We start from the raw sequence: 19,915 nt of genomic DNA, 5'->3' as shown, positions 1-19,915 counted from the left end.
ATATGTGTATTAAGGGGGTGCATGAGGATAGCTCCCATTCAAGCTTTCTCTGCAATACAGAAAGACTCCGTAAGAGCAAGTCCTGCATTTGGATTCAGTAAATATTTGATGAGTGAATTTATAAACACAATAAGTGCTCTGCTTCATTCTACCCCACCTCCATTTCTGCAAACACAAACATACAAAGATAAATGTATGTACAATGCATAGCAAGTTTATGGGGGAGAGGCATAAAATTAAGAACCCTAGACTGGTTTATTGCTAGTAAGTATTGGTACAACAGGGCCTGTGGCTAACAGCCAGCAATTGTTCTAATTGGTGGATGTTGCAGTGGCAACAATTGTTAAATACGTTGAACAACACCCCAGATGTCCTTTTCTTTAACCTCATTTTATTCAAGTCTAAGCGCATTCTTTCTTAAAATAGTCTTGATATCAGAACCAAACAGAATGTTAAAGGTGACTAAGAGAAATTAAACTGGGCAAGAGGATGAACTATTGTTATGGTTATTTCTGCCCCTACTAGACCAAGCTTTAGAACTTCACTGCAGAATATTGAAGCCAACTAGGAAAAATCTTTAATGCGAGACAGATTAGTAATTTAGAACATGAACTAGGTTGGACCCTATGATAGAGTTTTAATTAGAGCTCTTCCACTAACTTTCAAACAGATTTAAAATAAATCATTCAGTAGGTTTTCTTTTGCTCATCTATAGAGTGAGAAGTTGGGGATATTTGCATTCTAAGATCCCTTCCAGTTTCATCATTTAATAAAATCAGGTGTACTTTATTCTGAAAGAGGATTTTTTCAACAGTGTGTGTATAAGGACAAGATGATATTTTGTATAAGGACTATATCTTAATCCTACCATTTTAAATTCCTGTTGGTATTTATAGAATGGTTTCATATGTATGTGTCATTGACTTCTACATAAATATTTTAAAACTTGGCTTAAAAGAGTTTATAACTTATGGCAACCAATTTAGTTCCACTCAGTAAGTCTCCTGTGTAAGATATAATAGAAGGGTAATTCATCAGTATTTGTGAAAGTGGACTTTCAAAACCAAGCACCAACATATTTAACCAATCATATATTTACCAGAGTTTCACTTAGCCAAACAAGCATGGCAAAGTCCTGCAATTTATTTTCCAATATAATAAAGAAATGCTGATAAGTCTGCAACATTTACCTTTTACTGCAGCTTTTTCTGCTAATCAAGAGACCAACATACTTTTCATTCAGGAAATCAATGGAAGTGAATTATTACCCAGCCGTGGCCATCCATTCCTTGAATGTTCATTGCACGTTAATATTGGTAAATGTAATTAGAAATAACAGCTAATTTAAATGAATTTATTTAGAGGATCCATGGTTGCAGAATTTTGCAGAGCTTTTAATATCCTAACATACTTGCGAATTTCCAGAGAAAAGCACATGGTATTTCACATTTCACAAACTTTGTTCCAGTGGACTGCTCATTCCTCTTTTTGTTATTAATGAGTGTTCACAGAGATCATATTTTGTAAAATCAATGTGGAAATTCTGTTTTAGTTTATTTTCTATTACAATGTCAAGTAGAGTCAATATTTATCTATACATTGCTATCTTGTCTCTGTCTGCCAAATACATGTTTTGTATGTTAGTGATGGTTACATTAGAGCCTATCTTGGAGTGAAAAAGACCTTTAATTATAGTCCAGTTGTCTAATTTTATAAGTAATGAAATGCATGCCCAGAAAGATATAGTAACATGCTTAAGAGTCATGTGGTGAGTTTGAAGTTCTTCTGGGATTACAATATGGATCTCTTATTCCTTTGCCCACTATTTTTTTTCCATTATGCCATACTGACTTTTCTTCTAATATTTGCCATAGTTGATCTTAACAGAAGTTGAAAAGTTAACAAAGAAACCTTGAACATGCTAATTACAATCAGTTTCTCAAAATAGAAGACCCTTCTGATAATTCAATTTCCATTTGTCCAAAACTGAGTTTACTTTATTCTTCATGTATGACAGTCTATATGTAGTGACTAAGAACACAGATTTTGGAATTAGCCCACTTAAGATTTCTTCAGTATGCTTAGTGATTCCAGTATCTTCATGCTTATCCTTTAGATTGGATTATTTTTCTCCCAATCTCTCACATATCGAAGTTCAGCTTTATCTTAAGAAAGCATTGAAACACATCTAATAAATGCATGATGTATTTTTAATTAAATTGATTTGAATCAAACAGTTTCTATCTCCCCTTTATCATGGCTGTTATTGGAGTTCCAATACTATAAAGTATACGTGAGGTTACAATGCCTTTTTCTTAAATTAGTTTTAATTAGACAGATCACATCCAATTATCCATTAATAATAGCCATTTGAGTAATGGCACAATTCTGAACTGCACACAATTCTGAACCATTTCTCTAAGATCTCCTTGTTTATTAATGTTGCCTGACCAACTACTTAGATGTCATGTATCTGTTCATTCATTGAATGCTTATTGAGCACTTACTATGTGCAAGGCTTTGTGTTGAGTCTTGTATTTAACCACTCTGTTACACAGGATGTGGTACTCAAATTCGAAGTAAAGTCTACTTATTTTTGAAAACTTCCACCAAACTAGTATACATCATTGCTTCATTTTAAATCTTATATCATTGTTTTGTTTCCCATTAGCAAGTATAATTAAAGTCACTTAAGGAGATGGGTCTTAGAGTAGAAATTCTGACAAAAACGTGTCCAGTAACTTTTCAAAATTTGTCAAGTAGTTTACACCATTTCCACCAGGGTTAGGCTAGCATCTTGGAGTAGAAATGTGCTTTCTAGCCATTTCCCATTAATAGCTGGAAATATATATCCATGCTGGATTATTCCTACCAGGGATTTCTGGACTGTGGGCTTTTGGTCTTTAAACTTCTAGGCAGTGATAATAAAAACATCATCTATGTGCTTAAAAATAACAGTGAAAATAACATATGAGTTGATAAATAGATATAATAGAGATCAAGAGTGATTTGAGACTGGGTTCTCCATGGAAACTGAAAAGATATGAAGGACATGCTGTTAGATCTTCTCCTCATTTATACCCTCAAAAAACATGTATTGAACAAGTATGATATGGAAAGCCCTGGGCTGGTTGTAGTCAGGGATATTGTTAAAACAGAAATAGCTTGGTGGTTGGAGAGACCACTCTGAGGGCACAGGACTAGGAGTCAGAACACCTGATTTGTCCACTCAGTAACTTCATGACTGGAAACTAACCTAATCTCCTAATCTCCTTGAGCTTTGAGTTGCTCATCCACAAACTAAGTGTAAAAGGAGAATCTACAACATTTTGTCTTAAGAACTAAATCAAAGAACATGTATGTAAGAATCTAGCATGGTACTGAAAACACAGTAACTATTAAATGCTAATTAGATGATGTATACACATAATGCAAGCTACAAAGTGGTTAAGTTTATAAGAGCTCAATGTGCTCAATAAGAGCTAAGTTAGCATGATGTAAAAATACATAGCTGAGTCAGGTCATTGACATGAATAAAAGAAAAAGTCTTATTTCTTTCAATATGACATCATTTTTATTCTGTTTCCCCTATCATCTGAATTATTTCTCTTACATTGTGTGTCACGCTGTTTACCCAGAACAGCTCTCCAATGCAGAAAGTGCCAAGTCTTTCTACCAGCTAGACTTGGAGCCTGGATTTAGATAGACATTTTAAACTCATGAGGAGAGTAGGAAGGCACTCTGTTTTGCTTTATGTGGCAACATAAATTGGGTTTATGGCCATATTATGCCTTGGCAAGTTAGTTCCTGTAATAATGAAGAATGATTTTCAAATAGGTTATATAATCAAGGAGTTATCCAAACAGAAGGCTTTGCTGTGGCAACAAACCAGCCTATCCTGTGGTTTCACAAAATTCATTTGCTTATTCACTTAGACTGCATCTACAGAAACATATTAAATAGAATTGTCTAGAAAGAAATGCCAAATTTTATATTTGAAAAGATTCTAGGCCTTGGGTGACAACAGCTCATAGCTGTTTTGAGACAAGCCATGTTCCTTTTCACTACTCTTTGCCCACATTCCTCATCCTACTCCTTGTTCTCATAGCCAAGATATTGGTGGAAAGGTTCTTGACAAATACTGCTCCGAAGGAATAATCGCCTGTGAGATGCCCATTATAGTACTGGGCTTTGTACCAAGGCTAGAGAATGTTGAAGGCCTCAGAAATTCCACTTTTGCTTCATGAAGGGGAAAGAGAGAAAATTATAAGTGAAAGGGCAGCTCGTTCTCATGACTTGCAGGCTTAATCAACTAGAGTGGTTTAGAAATTGCCATTGAGCTAAAAGAGCATTTTCCAAAGGATATTCTATAGATGGGTTATTAATTGTTATCACACCATAAAAGTGTTTCATGGTCAATCAGGTTTGGGAAATGAAGAGTTAACATCAAAGGGGTCTTTTTCGTACAGAAAAATTAGAGTCTTTAAAGTGCTAATGTCTATAGTAAATCTCTGAGAGAATAGGAAAGACTTAATTTCCTAAACTTATTTGGCCATGGAAACTTTATTTTATGCTGCTTCTCATGGGATTGCTGCTCTTCTATGGAACATGCTTTTGGAAATGCTGATCTATAAGAATAGACACATTATTTTCAGACATTGACATTTTGTACTCTTTCCACAAAAAATAAAGATATTTAACTTTGCTTTTCAAGTAAATTTGTTCCCCTTACATGAAGACATTCTGTTCAATCATTATCATTGATTTACTGATTTTCATTTTATTTATTCACAGAATAAATGATTCCCACTGATCCACCCACTTTTGCCACCCCAGGATGCAATTTTCTGGAGAGAAGATTAGTGGCAAGTGCCCATTTGTGGATACAAACCAGTATAGATTCGGTTGTCCCACCAGTAACTGAACCTCTTACAATGGTTTCTTCATTTGCATGTTCTAAATCAGTCACAACAATCAGATTTTTAGGCTCCACATTGATCTGGTTTAGGGTCCGCATTGACTCTGGCAGGATGGGGCTCCTGTCCAGGTTTTTGTTTGAAAAAAGTGGTTAAAAGATATGTTGGAAATCATTACCCTAAGGAGCCAGATTACTGAGACAGGTCTTGTATACTTCTCCTATTCAAGGAGGGCATGACTAAGTAGTCATTCTATAGATAAGAACCTGGTATAAAAGTGAAGCTCTTTGTTCAAAAATAATAATAATAAAGGGAGAAGCAGAAATTAGAATTTTTTGGCTCCGCGAGTAGGGCACTTTAAGTAAAGAACAATGCTTCCTGTCTTACTAAATTATAGATTGACATTCCTTAGGTTCTGTCCCTAAATTATCCCTTAAACCAAGCAACCAACATTTACTAGCATTTACTATGTTCCAGGCTCTTCTCTAGGTTCTTGGTTTGCAAGAGTGAACAAAATCCTTGCTATGGAGATGGTAATTCATCAAGAAGCAAGTAAACAAATAATCTTATGTCAAAGTTAAACTTTGTTTTGATTTTCTTTGAGTGATCTTCCTGGTGTACCAGATGATTTTCTGGTTGCAGGTCTTCTGTATCGCCTATTTCCATTCCAATTTGAAAGTTCTCAAGGTGCATTTCATACCCACTAACTGCTGTTTGGTGATACTGTCCTTTCTACCTGGGTCCAGGTTTCACTCTCTAAGGCTCAGGTCAGCTATTCTCCTGAAGGTCACTGAACTGTGAACATAACAATATCACCTTGAATCTTGCCTGTTTTAAATCCTACACTAATCAGTCCCTAGATTCCACCCCCAATCTATCCATCCTTTCATTCTGTCTTTTAATCATCTCTTCAACTAAGCCATTGGCCTCTGTCAGTTCATCCCGGATTTTCCACAGTTATCACTCTCATTAACTCTCTCTCCCATTCTTTTCTTCCTTCTAATAATCTCAGGAAAGAGAAATTATCTCATTCTTCAGCCTGATTCTACTCTTCCTTGCCTGCTTTTCTCTCTGAAACTGATAAAGCACCTCCTTTCTTCACAGCTCTACCTGTATATGTTTTCTTCTCCCCTCCTCAGGAGTCACCATAAAGTGCTTTTTTTCAAAAAATCATATATCTACAAGGCATTGTTTAACCCAGGACAACTGCAGTGCAACTTTTCTGACTAGAGGCAGGGTTGGTGAGCAGAGATCTACTATAGTTTGGGCATGAGGCATTTGTTATGGTTCCAAATAATGCAAGTCTTTAAAATTAAGACCTCTTCAATTAATAGGCAAAACAAAAGAAATTGTTTCTTATCTAAATCCCCTCTGTTGTTTCCGAATATTCACTCTCAGATCTGTTTTCATACTATTTTTGTTCTCATAAGCTGTTTGTGATACATGTGTAAATGTCATGTGTGGGGCTTTAAGACCATGGGGGTCCCCTTTTCTACAGCAAGATGACTGTGCAGCCCATTCACCTTAAAGTGACAAGTCTCCCATTGCCTCCAATGCTCCTCATTTTAATAACACTGTTGAGTCAAACAGCAACTTCTACATTGCAAAATATCAATTACATGACATGGATGGTACCATGTACTATCAATTAACCATCCAATCACCACATATTCACCTTCATAAAGAAGCTGGTTTCTCGCCATATTAGTGCTCACATTTGGAATTAATGAGTAGGATCATGTCAAGAGGAGATTTGGCTTTTAATTCTGGCACCACCCGTGGTGTTCTACATATCCTTCTTCTCTCAGAGGCTACATTACAGGACAATCATGAGCAGTCACCTTTAGGAATTTAATGTATGTCTATGACTTCTTTGTACTTTGTAAAATGCAAGATGTAGACAAAGAAAACTGTGTCAGTTTCACAAGTGTGTATACATCTCAAAAACTCCAACTTTCACACCAGGAAATAAGTCTCACCCAATATATGGAGGTAGTATATTCCCAATCAACAAGAAAGATACAAATTAAAAGTTTGCCTCCTCCACCTACTTTCCTCTCCTGAATTTCTTATCTGTCCTTTTAGCAAGCCACAAATCTAAGAGACAATTTTAATTTTTCTCTATTTCTCTTCATGATCACACTGGTGCTTGTTACTTTAAGGGGGTCCTGTATTGTATTCCTAGCCAATGGTTCTTTGCACTTACTTAAAGTTTGTAGGGAATTGCTAAAGAAGAGTAAAATTGCACTCATTTTAATATAGAACACGAGTTGGAGGGATTACAACTTGAAGCAGGGAAACTGGTCTAGAGGCTGTTGCCAGGGAACTGAAGAGAAAGATGGTGACCTGCACTAAGGTAGTAGATAGGATGGACATGTTTGAAAAGATCCCAAAATGCAGATGGAACCAGAGAGTCCTAGAGACTAGAAGCTTGGAATGAAGAAGTGAGTGGAATCAGGAATGATCCCGACTTTCTCATTCATACAATTCATGGATAATTGTGGAAGTCACTGATATGAGAAATGCAAGAAAATGGACAGAGAAAATAATACATTTAGATTTGCCAATGTGGTGGTGTGGTAAGGATACAGTTGTAAAAAATCAGAATTCCATGTTTTATTTAACTCATTAGATCACAAGCCACCATCATTATCAATAATAATAAACGTGTATGCAATTTTGTGATGTGCCAGAGATATATAGCTATCTAAAAAATAATTCTTATCTGAAAGGGTTTAGCATTAGGTAAGGTTGTTAGGATGTGTATTTATGTAGATGAAAATACATAGAAATACACAGAATGCCAAATGGGTAGTTTGGGTAATGAATTTCCTAAGCACTCAAAACCTACTTTTTCAGCCCAATTTCCACTTCCTAAGAGGCTTTATTCTCCAGCTAAATTAAACTGTTATATTCATTATTCTTTAGTTATCCTAAGTTTTCCTAGATCCATATGTTGTTTTTATGTGCTTTCTCTGACTAGGAGGTCTTTGCTTTTCAAAACCCTATTCAGGTTTTCAAATTTTATCTCAAAATATAATTCCCTCCCTGATCCCCCAATCAAAAATTATATAACCATCTTATAAGGCCCTATATTTTTGCAATTTCATTGAACCTTTTACCCAGTCTGCATTTGAGTTATTTTGCCACATCTTATATCATTTATACCCTTCCCCACTCAGATGCTCAACTTCTTATACTGGAATCATATCTCATCCAGCTCATATTTACATTTCGTGTAGTGCCTCAGCACTTAATACGTGTGTGCGTGTACGCTTCTAATTTACTGAGTGGACTTGAAATAAATCAGAAACAATGAATAATGATCAACATATAAAATGATATTTCAAAATTATAATTTACATTCTCAATTTCCTGTTATGCCAATAGGTAAACTGAATAGAATTTACCCTTTTGGGGACAAGTATAATAGGCATACATTGTAGACAGTAATTTATATCTGGAAAAATCTGTAAATACTTTTTTTTTTACTATTTTTGTTTTTTAAAATATGTGAGTGCATATTTTATTTTTTTTCTTTTTAAAAAATAAAATTTTTACGCCTATTGACCTGTCCTCTAAGTTTCCTCCCTTTGCACCCCTCCCACCAACAGGCCTTGGTGTGTGTTGTTACCCTCTCTGTGTTCATGTGTTCTCATTGTTCAACTCCCACTTATGAGTGAGAACATGTGGTGTTTGGTTTTCTGTTCCTGTGTTAGTTTGCTGAGGATGATGGCTTTCAGCTTCATCCTTTGCAGGGATATGAGCTCATTCCTTTTTATGGCTGCATAGTATTCCATTGTGTATATGTACCACATTTTCTTTATACGATCTATCATTGATGGGCATTTGGGTTGGTTCCATGACATTGTTATTGTAAATAGTGCTGCAATAAACATACGTGTGCATGTATCTTTATAGTTGAATGATTTGCATTCCTTTGGGTATATACCCAGTAATGAGATTGCTGGGTCAAATGGTATTTCTGGTTCTAGATCCTTGAGGAATTGCCATACTATCTTCTACAATGATTGAACTAATTTACATTCCCACCAACAGTATAAAAGCATTCCTCATTCTCCACAGCCTCACCAGCATCTATGGTTTCTTGACTTTTTAATAATCACCATTCTGACCGGTGTGACATGGTATCTCACTGTGGTTTTGATTTACATTTCTGTAATGATCAGTGATGTTGAGCTTTATTTCATATGTTTGTTGGCTGTGTAAATGTCTTCTTTTGAGAAGTGTCCATATCCTTTGCCCACTTTTTGGTGGGGTTGTTTGCTTTCTTCTTGTAAATTTGTTTAAATTCCTTGTAAATTTTGGATATTAGACCTTTGTCAGGTAGATTGCAAAAATTTTCTCCCATTCTGTAGATTGCTGGTTCACTCTGATGATAGTTTCTTTTGCTGCGCAGAAGTTCTTTAGTTTAGTTAGATCCCATTTGTCAATTTTGGCTTTCGTTGCAATTGCTTTTGGCATTTTTGTCATGAAGTCTTTGCCCATGTCTATGTCCTGAATGGTATTGCCTAGGTTTTCTTCTAGAGTTTTTATGGTTTGTGGTTTTTATTTAAGAATTTAATCCATCTTGAGTTAATTTTTGTATAAGGTGTAAGGAAGAGGTCCATTTTTAGTTTTCTGCATATGGCTAGCTAGTTTTCCCAGCACCATTTATTGAATAGGAAATCCTTTCCCCATTGCTTGTATTTGTCAGGTTTGTTGAAGATCAGATAGTTGTAGATGTGTGGTGTTATTTCTGAGGTCTCTGTTCTGTTCCATTGGTCTATATGTCTGTTTTGGTACCAGTGCCATGCTGTTTTGGTTACTGTAGCCTTATAGCATAGTTTGAAGTCAGGTAGTGTGATGCTTCCAGCTTTGTTCTTTTTGCTTAGGACTGTCTTGGCTATACAGGTTCTTTTTTGATCCCATACGAAATTTAAAGTAGTTTTTTCTAATTCTCTGAAAAATGTCAATGGTAGTTTGATGGGAATAGCACTGAATCTATAAATTACTTTGAGCAGTATGGCCATTTTCATGATATCGATTCTTCCTATCCATGAGGATGGAATGTTTTTCCATTTGTTTGTGTAATCTCTTATTTCCTTGAGCAGTGATTTGTAGTTCTCCTTGAAGAGGTCCTTCACATCCCTCTTTAGCTGTATTCCTGGGTATTTTATTCTCTTTGTAATGATTGTGAATTGGAGTTCATTTGTGATTTGGCTCTCTGCTTGTCTATTGTTGGATTAAAGGAATGCTTGTAATTTTTGCACATTGATTTTGTATCCTGCGACTTTGCTGAAGTTACTTCTCAGCTTAAGGAGTTTTGGGGCTGAGATGATGGGGTATTCTAAATATAAAACCATGTTGTCTGCAAACACAGACAATTTGACTTCCTCTATTCCTATTTGAATACGCTTCATTTATTTCTCTTGCCTGATTATTGCCCTGGCCAGAATTTCCAATACCATGTTGAATAGGAGCAGTGAGAGAGGGTATTCTTGTCTATGCTGGTTTTCAAAGGGAATGCTTTCAATTATCCCCATTCAATGTGATATTGGCTGTGGATTTGTCATAAATAGCTCTTATTTTGAGATATGTTCCATCAATACCTAGTCTATTGAAGTTTTTAACATAAAGGGATGTTGCCTTTTATCAAAGGCCTTTTCTGCATCTATTGAGATAATCATGTAGTTTTTGTCTTGGGTTCTGTTTATGTGACGGATTACATTTATTGATTTGCGTATGTTGAACCAGACTTGCATCTCAGGATGAAGCCGCCTTGATCATGGTGGATACGTTTTTTGATGTCCTGCTGGATTCAGTTTGCCAGTATTTTATTGAGGATTTTTGCATCAATGCTCATCAGGGATATTGGCCTAAAGTGTTCTTCTTTTGTTGTGTCTCTGCCCAGATTTGGTATCAGGATGATGCTGGCTTCATAAAATGAATTAGGGAGGAGTCCCTCCTTTTCAATTCTTCAGAATAGTTTCAGAAGAAATGGTACCAGCTCCTCTTTGTAACTCTGGTAGAATTCAGCTGTGGATTCATTTGGTCCTGGACATTTTTTGGTTGGTAGGCCATTAATTACTGCCTCAATTTCAGAACTTGCTATTGGTCTATTCAGGGCTCCAACTTCTTCCTGGTTTAGTCTTGGGTGGTTACCAGGAATTTATCAATTTCTTCTAGATTTTCTAGTTTATTTGTGTAGAGGTGTTTACAGTATTCTCTGATGGTAATTTGTATTTCTGTGGGGTCAGTGATGATACCCCCCTTTTCATATTTTATTGTGTCTATTTGGTGCTTCTCTCTTTTCTTCTTTATTAGTCTAGCTAGTGGCTTATCTATTTTTTAAATTTTTTTTAAAAACCAGCTCCTGGTTTTATTGATTTTTTTGGAGGGTTTTTTGGGTTTCTATGTCCTTCAATTCTGCTCTGCTCTTAGTTATTTCTTGTTTTATGCTAGCTTTTGGATTAGTTTGCTTTTGCCTCTCTAGCTCTTTTAATTGTGATGTTAGGGTGTCGATTTGAGATCTTTGCAGCTTTGTGATGTGTGCATTTAGTGCTATAAATTTCCCTCTTAACACTGCTTTAACTGTGTCCCAGAGATTCTGGTACATTGTCTCTTTGTTCTCATTGGTTTCCAAGAACTTCTTGATTTCTGCCTGAATTTCATTATTTACCCAGGAGTCACTTGGGAGCAGGTTGTTCAGTTTCCATGTAATTGTGTGGTTTTGAATGTGTTTTTTAGTCCTGAGTTCTAATTTGATTGCATTGTGGTCTGAGAGACTGTTTGTTATGATTTTAGTTCTTTTGCTTTTGCTGAGGAATGTTTTACTTCCAATTATGTGGTTGATTTTAGAATAAGTTCCATGTGGCACTGAGAAGAATGTATATTCTGTTGATTTGGGTTGGAGAGTTCTGTAGATGTCTATTAGGTCCACTTGATACAGAGCTGAGTTCAAGCCCTGAATATCCTTGCTAATTTTCTGTCTCATTGATCTCTCTAATATTGGTAGTAGAATGTTAAAGTCTCCCACTATTATTGTGTGGGAGTCTGAGTATCTTTGTAAGTCTCTAAGAACTTATTTTATGAATCTGGGTGCTCCTGTATATGGTGCATATATATTTAGAGTAGTTAGCTCTTGTTGAACTGTTCCCTTTACCATTATGCAAGGCCTTCTTTGTCTTTTTTTTTTTTATCTTGTTGGTTTAAAGTCTGTTTTGTCAGAGACTAGGATTGCAACCCATGCTTTTTTTTTTTTTTTTTTGCTTTCCATTTGCTTGGCAAATTTTCCTCCATCCCTTTGTTTTGAACCTATGTGTGTCTTTGCACATGAAATGGATCTCCTGAATATAGCACATCAATGGGTCCTGACTTTTTATTCAATTTGCCAGTCTGTGTCTTTTAATTGGGGCATTTAGTCCATTTACATTTAAGGTTAGCATTCTTATGTGTGAATTTGATCCATCATCATGATGCTATCTGGTTATTTTGCACAACAGTTGATGCAGTTTCTTCATAGTGCCATTGGTTTTATATTTTGGTGTGTTTTTGCAGTGGCTGGTACTGGTTTTTCCTTTCCATATTTAGTGCTTCTTTCAGGAGCTCTTGCAAGGCAGACCAAATGGTAACAAAATCTCTCAGCATTTGCTTGCCCAGAAATGATTTTATTTCTTCTTTGCTTATGAAGCTTAGTTTGGCTGAATATTAAATTCTGGGTTGAAAATTCTTTTCTTTAAGAGTGTTGAATATTGGCGTCCAATCTCTTCTAGCTTGTAGAGTTTCTGTTGAGAGGTCTTCTGTTAGTCTGATGGGCTTTGCTTTGTAGGTTACTTTGCCTTTCTCTCTGGCTGCCCTTAATATTTTTTCATTCATTTCAACCTTGGAGAATCTGATGATTATGTATCTTGGGGTTGATCTTCTCATGAAATATCTTAGTGGTGTTCTCTGTATTTCCTGAATTTGCATGTTGGCCAGTCTTGCTATGTTGGGGAAGTTCTCCTGGATAAAGGATAGGTAAATTCTATAGGTAATACAGTAGATATAGTGCAACAGGAACTTACCAGTTAAGATACAATCATAACCACTCACCCTAGTTGGAATGTAGGTTTCACACAACTCCCACTGATGAAAAGAAATATATGTATATTTCAAATGTTTAACCCTTTGTTTTCTTGTGTAAAATTATCTGCAGAGCCATGAGAAACCATTTGATATTTGTGACTAAGCAGCCTGTTTGGATGATTATGCTCTTCAGTATGAATGGTGAGCTGTTAAATGACATGCTCAATCATTGCTATGGAAGAAATTTGTTCTTACTAGCAACTTGAAGCTTAAGGAAACATTTATAGGAAAGAAAATTACTCAAAGCTTTAAATAAGGCTACTTTTAGAGTTGGCCTTAGACTACCTAGAGGGCATGATGATTAATCTTTCACAAATTATAGATTTTATTTGTTCATGTCCAGTGAGGTGACTTCTTGGTGGACGTCTTCATTGCAATTTTCAGCAGCTCTATTAATGACACATGTTAATTGAAGCTGACATGGGTTGCTCTTGCTCTCTTGGAATGTCTTTATTTCTGTCCTAATATGCAAAGGTAGTGCCAGAATTTCTTAATAGGAGGGCCTCAGGTACAACAATCTAGTTGACAGGAAAAGCAATGGAATCTTCACTGCGTTTGCATCACAAGCATACTGTTTTTTCTTACGTGTGTTTTTTAGGGTGTCTTGGGATGTTGATCCTCTTTAAGTCAAATAGAAAAAATGAAAATGAAATGCCATAGCCAATATTAGAGATATATTAATTTTAGTCTTTGTTGCTTTTATATTTTTCTAGGACAAAGAGATCTTCAAAAACCAAAAATGAGGTTCACATTTACAAGCCGGTGCTTGGCACTGTTTCTTCTTCTAAATGTAAGTAAAACAAAAGTATTCAAAGCCATGCTAATGAAGAATGCTGAATAAGGAGGAATGTTTTGAGTGTGATTTAATTAGTATTTGCAAGGGTAGGCATTGGTCTCCAGAATCCAAAACTAAGTTCCTCAAAGCCATTATTTTGCTTAATATTTTGTTAACAAATCTCTCCTCTGAACTGTCTCTAATTTAAATTAGTGTTTATGGTCTACCCAGAAATTTGAGTTTTGTTTACAAAACTTTAGCATTAATTTTAGACATCTCCATATTATCTTAGAAATTAACATAGATGGTAAATAATATTCTCAGGTAAAATGTTTTCATGTTGAAAAAACTATGTTTTGAATCTTAGTTCAAAACTATGATTTGAATGATAGTTTCTGGGCTGTTCAATCCTTTTAAAACATCTGGGCTGTTCAATTCTTTTAAAACTTCTGAACTCTTTCAGTCTGGCTATTGATTTCAAATGTACTTTTCATCAAAAACTGACTACAGAAACTTCAAGTCTTTATATACCACTGTTATTCTATAACTTTTTCTCCAATCTTTTAAATTATGTTCAGTTTGTGTAATTCTATATTGTTTTATTCCTAAAAGATTTAGCAAGTAATTGGAAATATAATCATCTTAGAGAACACTATCAATGCCTATTATTTGTGTCAACATTGTTAACCTACCATCACATCAGCTTCAATAGCACATGAAAGGGAGATGAGTAAATTTTACGTAAATCAATGTGGAGCTGCCTTGCTTCTTATCCTTTCTATCACATCAGAGTAACATTTGCTAATAAATTACAGCTGGCAGCAAAGATCACTCAATATCTCATACTGTCATACTGACCCACACAAAGCTTGCATAGGGTTCGAGGATTTCCATTGTTTATTAATGTGTAGTTGTACGCCTACAAGTCTGTCTAAACTGTTTGTCTTTATATTATTCAAGAAAAAAATATTGCTAGTATTTCATAAATGTTAATTTAATTTGTAAGGCAATTTTTATTTTGTAATATTGTACATCAAATAAATGGTTTATGGGAATGACTATTAATGCAACCCTTTTGCACCTATTTGGATAATGAGTATAACTTATTTTATTGTCAGGTTGTCTTATCATTTTATCCTATTAAATATTTCTTTAGATAAATTACAGTAAAGTTTTCTAAAAGTAATTAGTATTTGGAAATGCAGGTTTCTTTATGTCACTGGAAATATAATAAAAACACTAAACAAGACTACTATGGAAACTAATAGAATATTTTAATTTGCCGGTAAATACCCAGGCCTTATGTGGTCTTCTATGGATGTAAAAATATTGCTATATATTATTGATATTGTTATTTTTCATAGCTCAAATGAAATCCTGAGTGATCTGGTATATGTGAATATTTTTGAATAATCATGTTTCATAAATAATTATATTGAACATGACAGAAGAAAAACGAAAGAAAGAACTAAATACTAACAAAATTGTTTGAAGATTATCTAATTACCTTTTTTATTACAAAGGCTTTAGAAAACTTGTAGTGTGTTCAAAAAGCAAAGTAGGTCATTTTTATTCAAAACTTTTACTAATGTAGTCTATAATTTAAATATTGAAAAAAATGCACATCTTTGCATGAGCCATGGACAGAAACATTTTATGGCTCGTGGGCACCTCTTGACCAGCAAGCATAACTGAACAGGGCACTTAAATGGGTTTGTGCTCTCTTTGCTGTGACAGAGAGAAATTTGCTTCTCTCTCTGTATTTGGATTATATATTTGATTTGGAGGATTTGTCCATAAAACAAAATTTGATATGTCCATTTTCTTCAAAACATTTATTGTGTTCACATTGACACTTCTCAGAGAAAAAAAATTTTAATGACAATGTTCCTAATTAATCCAAAATATTACTTTTTAGACAATAGATTGTTGTGAAAATACACTAACTATTGAACTCTATCAACTCGATTTCCATGTAGGTTTTAAAGTCTCAGTTTGGGTCACCACCTTCAATTAGCCTCTTTCCATTAACCATAACCACCCACTCAATTCCTCTCCCTCCTGCGAGGTATACAGTAAGCTTAGAACAGCGGTTGGTATACAGTAAGCTCTCAGAAAAAGATGCCAGTGACGATGCTGATGACAACAAAGCCAATGGTAATAACAAAGACATAAAAATTAGGTTCTTCAGAGCAGGTGTTATTGTTACTTGTTTACTTATCTATGTTCACCTATTTGCTTTGAATTTATGATATATGCAGTTTCGTTGTTTATATAATGTAAGTAGAATTACACAGTACACCAGCCAGGCATCTGATCCTACCTGGGAAAACCAGGGCTAACACTTTTTACAACAGTGTGCTTTGTCCTTTCTTATTTTGAAATGTGTAAGTAACTGAAAAGCAAAAATAATTATATACATTATCAACATTAAGGATGGTGACATGAAAATCTCATTGGTTGCATCAGTTTGTGGATTCTAGGTTTACATACTTTTTAGAGCAGTTTTGCATGTGGCAATCAATAGGAAGCTCTCCCTTCAGCACAGCAGCTTGGGTCCATACACTCAGTGGGTTGAACTATTGCAGAGATGGACCATTTCTCAAAGTTCCATGAAGAACAGCTCTGTAACTGTCTCTGTACTTCTAGAAACTGCCTATAACCCAAAAGCAAACTGACTGTCCTACATCACAGTAGGAATTGCATAAGCATATGACCATTTCAAATCAGATTCCTTTCCTGTGGATTCCATGATTAGTGTGGATAAAATCAAGAATGTAAGCTCTATGAGAGCAGGTGACTTGCCAGTTTGGTTCACTGCTGAATTTCCAGAACCTAGAAGAGTGCCTGACATGTGAGAGGCACTCAAAGTATTTGTCGACTGAAAAAAACTGATGATGTTTGGGCTGCTGACTACTGCTGTTGGTGGCAGCTTGGTGGTCGTATGTGTGACGCCATTTACTTGAACCTTTAGGAGTGACATCACATATACGGCAGCTAAACTGCTACATGGGACAACAATTAAGAGTTTTGTTTGTTTGCATGTTGAAAAATCATGTAAGATGGTTTATATGCAAAGCTTTGAAAACTGATGTTTATTCAGAAAAACAATATGCCCTTAATATCTCATTTCTATCTGAATATGACCATATAATCATATTTTTATTTAACCCCCTGAAATAAGTAGTATAGACATAACACTTATAATAAGTAAGATATTTTAAGTCTCTTACATTGCTTGGTAGTTTCATCCAATCACTACTGGTTTTATTTTGTCTCTGTATTGCTGAAAATGATACCACTTTCCCAGCAATTCTTATTTGTATAAAATTATCAGCAAAAGTTTAACATTTAATAAACTTTATGAAATTTGTATATGTGTTATTTTTAAGCAGTAGTAATTCCATGATTGTAATTATATATATAATATATATATAAAATTATACATATACATATATTTATATGTTTATATCTATCTGTCTATCTGTCTGTCTATCTATCTATCTATCTATCTATCTATCTATCTATCTATACAGTCAGCCCTCTGTATCCATGGGTTATACATCCATAGATTGAACCAATCTCGGATAGAAAATATTCAGGAAAAAATTGTATTGAAAACATACAGACTATTTTTCTTTTTATTATTTCCTAAATAATACAGTATAACAACTATTTACATCATATTTACATTGTACTAGGTATAAATAATCTGGGGATGATTTAAATAATACAGGAGGATGTACATAGGTTATATGCAAATACTACACCATTTTATATGAAGGACCTAAGCATCCTCAGATTTTGGTATCCACAGGAGGTCCTGCAACCAATCCCCTGAGTATACCAAGGGATGACTGTATGTATAAACGTAATGCCCCAATGGGTATGTTATTTTAGGAAGAAGGCCACTGAGACATTCATCTACTGTTGGGAAAATTCCATCTTCAGTGCTCATATGTGAACCAGACCAGGAACTGATGCAGATTATTACTGCTCATCTGACAACAGAGGTTCTAATTTTTCATTCCTTCAGTGTTGAAACAATCTCTACTGAACCAGCTTCAAACAAGTTCACTGGAGTTTGTTTCAATATTGCAAGAATGATAAGATGGAAGCTACTTTCATCAGCATGAATTATAACTACTCGTATACAGATTGTCGTATTTCCACTGTTACTGATGTTAAAACTGCATTAAAGCAAATAAAAATATAATTGAAAATACAAGCATAGGGTTTTCTACTTGTTATCCTTGGACATACTATTTGCCTATGGTTTCCATGAATTTCCAACTAGAGCAAGAAAATCTCTTGGTTGGTTGTCAGCCATATAAAAAGAGAATTCAGAATGTTACTTTTGGGAAGAAAGCCAGATTTAAACAAAATACTTCCTAGTGTTTAGCATATCTAATACAAGTGACAGATAAGATTTATATATGACATGATGTTCCATCTTCTAATTCGATTTGAAGATGGTGAGAAAATGGTCCAGAAATTAATAATACATCAAATGATCATTCTCATATTAACTGAAGATTTTAGAGCCATAAAAGAAGAATCTAAAATAAATGTATAAGTTGAACCAATAATTAATGTCTCTATTGTGAAGGCATCATGATCCATTCTTGTTTTGATGGTTACCTAATATGTAATTGAATTTTTAAAACACACATATTCATACAAATGTTGAGTAATAAACTAAAAAAAGAAACCTCGACATGGAATCCCTTCAAATTACTCTTTTTTAAAAATTTTGCAAATCGTGTTCCAATTCCATTAGGAATATCTAAGAATTTTATGACTGATGATTCTTTATTGTTCATAATTTCAAATATCAGAAATATATTTTATAGTGTTGGTCCATCTTGCCAGACTGTAAGCTCTATGAGAGCACAAGCTACACTTATTTTATTTTTATTCAGCACTGTATCCTCAGCATCTGGCACAATGTTGGGCTCATCAAGTTTGATCAATATTTGCTGACTGATCTGAAGACCAGTGGGGAAAGTGTCATATATCAAAAGAATTGTGTTCAGCTACACTGGTAAAGGATTTGCACAGTTATAATCATTTTTATGGGTTCATTACTTTCTCTTCTGACATAAATTCAAGAGACATTAAAATTAGAAATCAACAAAATGTTTAAAGAGTAGTGTCAACCTTATTCACAATTGGTGTCCATTTGAAGTTATCACAGTAATGTTATAATAATGATAAGTATTCACCCTCTTCTCTTTGCAAGCTATTTCCACTAGGATGGCTTGCTACTATCTCCAAATCTAACCCAAAATAGGACTTACTTACCAAGGGGGAGAAGTTCCCCCTAATAAGGTTTTCCTTTCCCAGCATCTTCCCTTTCTTGGGAACTATTTTTTTCCCCAAATATCTAGGCTAATTATCTGGGCTATTTGACTATTACTGTTTCCCATTCCTTGTATTCAAATATGCCTTCATGTTTTTATTATTGAGAAGGTGCTAAGAGTGGTACTTTCTTGTTCCAACATGGACTGATCTAGTCCAGCCAGGCCTTCAACTTCCTGGCTGCCCCCACCCCACCCCGCAACTTTAACCTGTGGACATCTGATGCCTGCTGCATGAATTTTACTAAAAATTCTCCTTTCACAACCTTCACTGATCAAAAATCTACAAAACATCTTTATCATATATATTATGTTATATACCATGTTTTAACAATATTAGCTAAAATGTTTTGAACCTTTCATGTCCCTGACACTTGGTGTTTATTGTCTTATTCATCCTCACAACATGACAGATGATAAATATTATTCTTACCGCTCTTCTTATTTTACTGTTTCCTAGGTTGAGGAAACAGATCTAGTGAGAGGTTGCTAACCTGCTCAAAGTGACAAAACAAGTTTTAACTCTTTTTTTGTTACCTGAAGATTCAGATAATGCAGTCTTGAAAGCAAAGTCCTGACCTTCTTACCCTCAAATATGCTCCCATTCAGGCAAGATGGTTTTCTCACAGTGGCTCATGCATGTCATTTCCAACCTCCAGACTTTTGTGGGAAAGGTCCCTCCATCCCAAAAGGCTTCTCGACCCCCCTTGTGCCTATGCAGAAACTTCCCACACTCA

The 19,915-nt window shown here is 35.0% G+C and overlaps 1 protein-coding gene and 2 non-coding genes across 3 annotated transcripts in view; all 3 read left to right on the top strand.

Annotated features, from left to right (window-relative positions):
* The window catches only part of CALCR (calcitonin receptor), a 150,120-nt gene that overhangs the window by 73,935 nt on the left and 56,270 nt on the right, over positions 1-19,915 (top strand). The window contains exon 3 of the mRNA XM_001168038.6: positions 13,757-13,833. Within this exon, the coding sequence (XP_001168038.2) occupies positions 13,783-13,833 (51 nt within the window). The 5' untranslated portion in view covers positions 13,757-13,782. The remainder of the gene's footprint in view (positions 1-13,756; positions 13,834-19,915) is intronic.
* MIR489 (microRNA mir-489) lies at positions 16,744-16,826 on the top strand. The gene has a single exon (NR_035818.1). It is a non-coding gene; the product is annotated as a microRNA mir-489 (primary transcript).
* On the top strand, positions 17,842-17,936 carry MIR653 (microRNA mir-653). Its single transcript, NR_035970.1, has one exon. It is a non-coding gene; the product is annotated as a microRNA mir-653 (primary transcript).

Source organism: Pan troglodytes, chromosome 6 (genome assembly GCF_028858775.2).
Source record: "Pan troglodytes isolate AG18354 chromosome 6, NHGRI_mPanTro3-v2.0_pri, whole genome shotgun sequence".
In the NCBI taxonomy this organism is placed as follows: domain Eukaryota; kingdom Metazoa; phylum Chordata; class Mammalia; order Primates; family Hominidae; genus Pan; species Pan troglodytes.
Note: the sequence above shows the minus strand (reverse complement) of the source record. Positions and strands in the feature narration are given on the sequence as shown.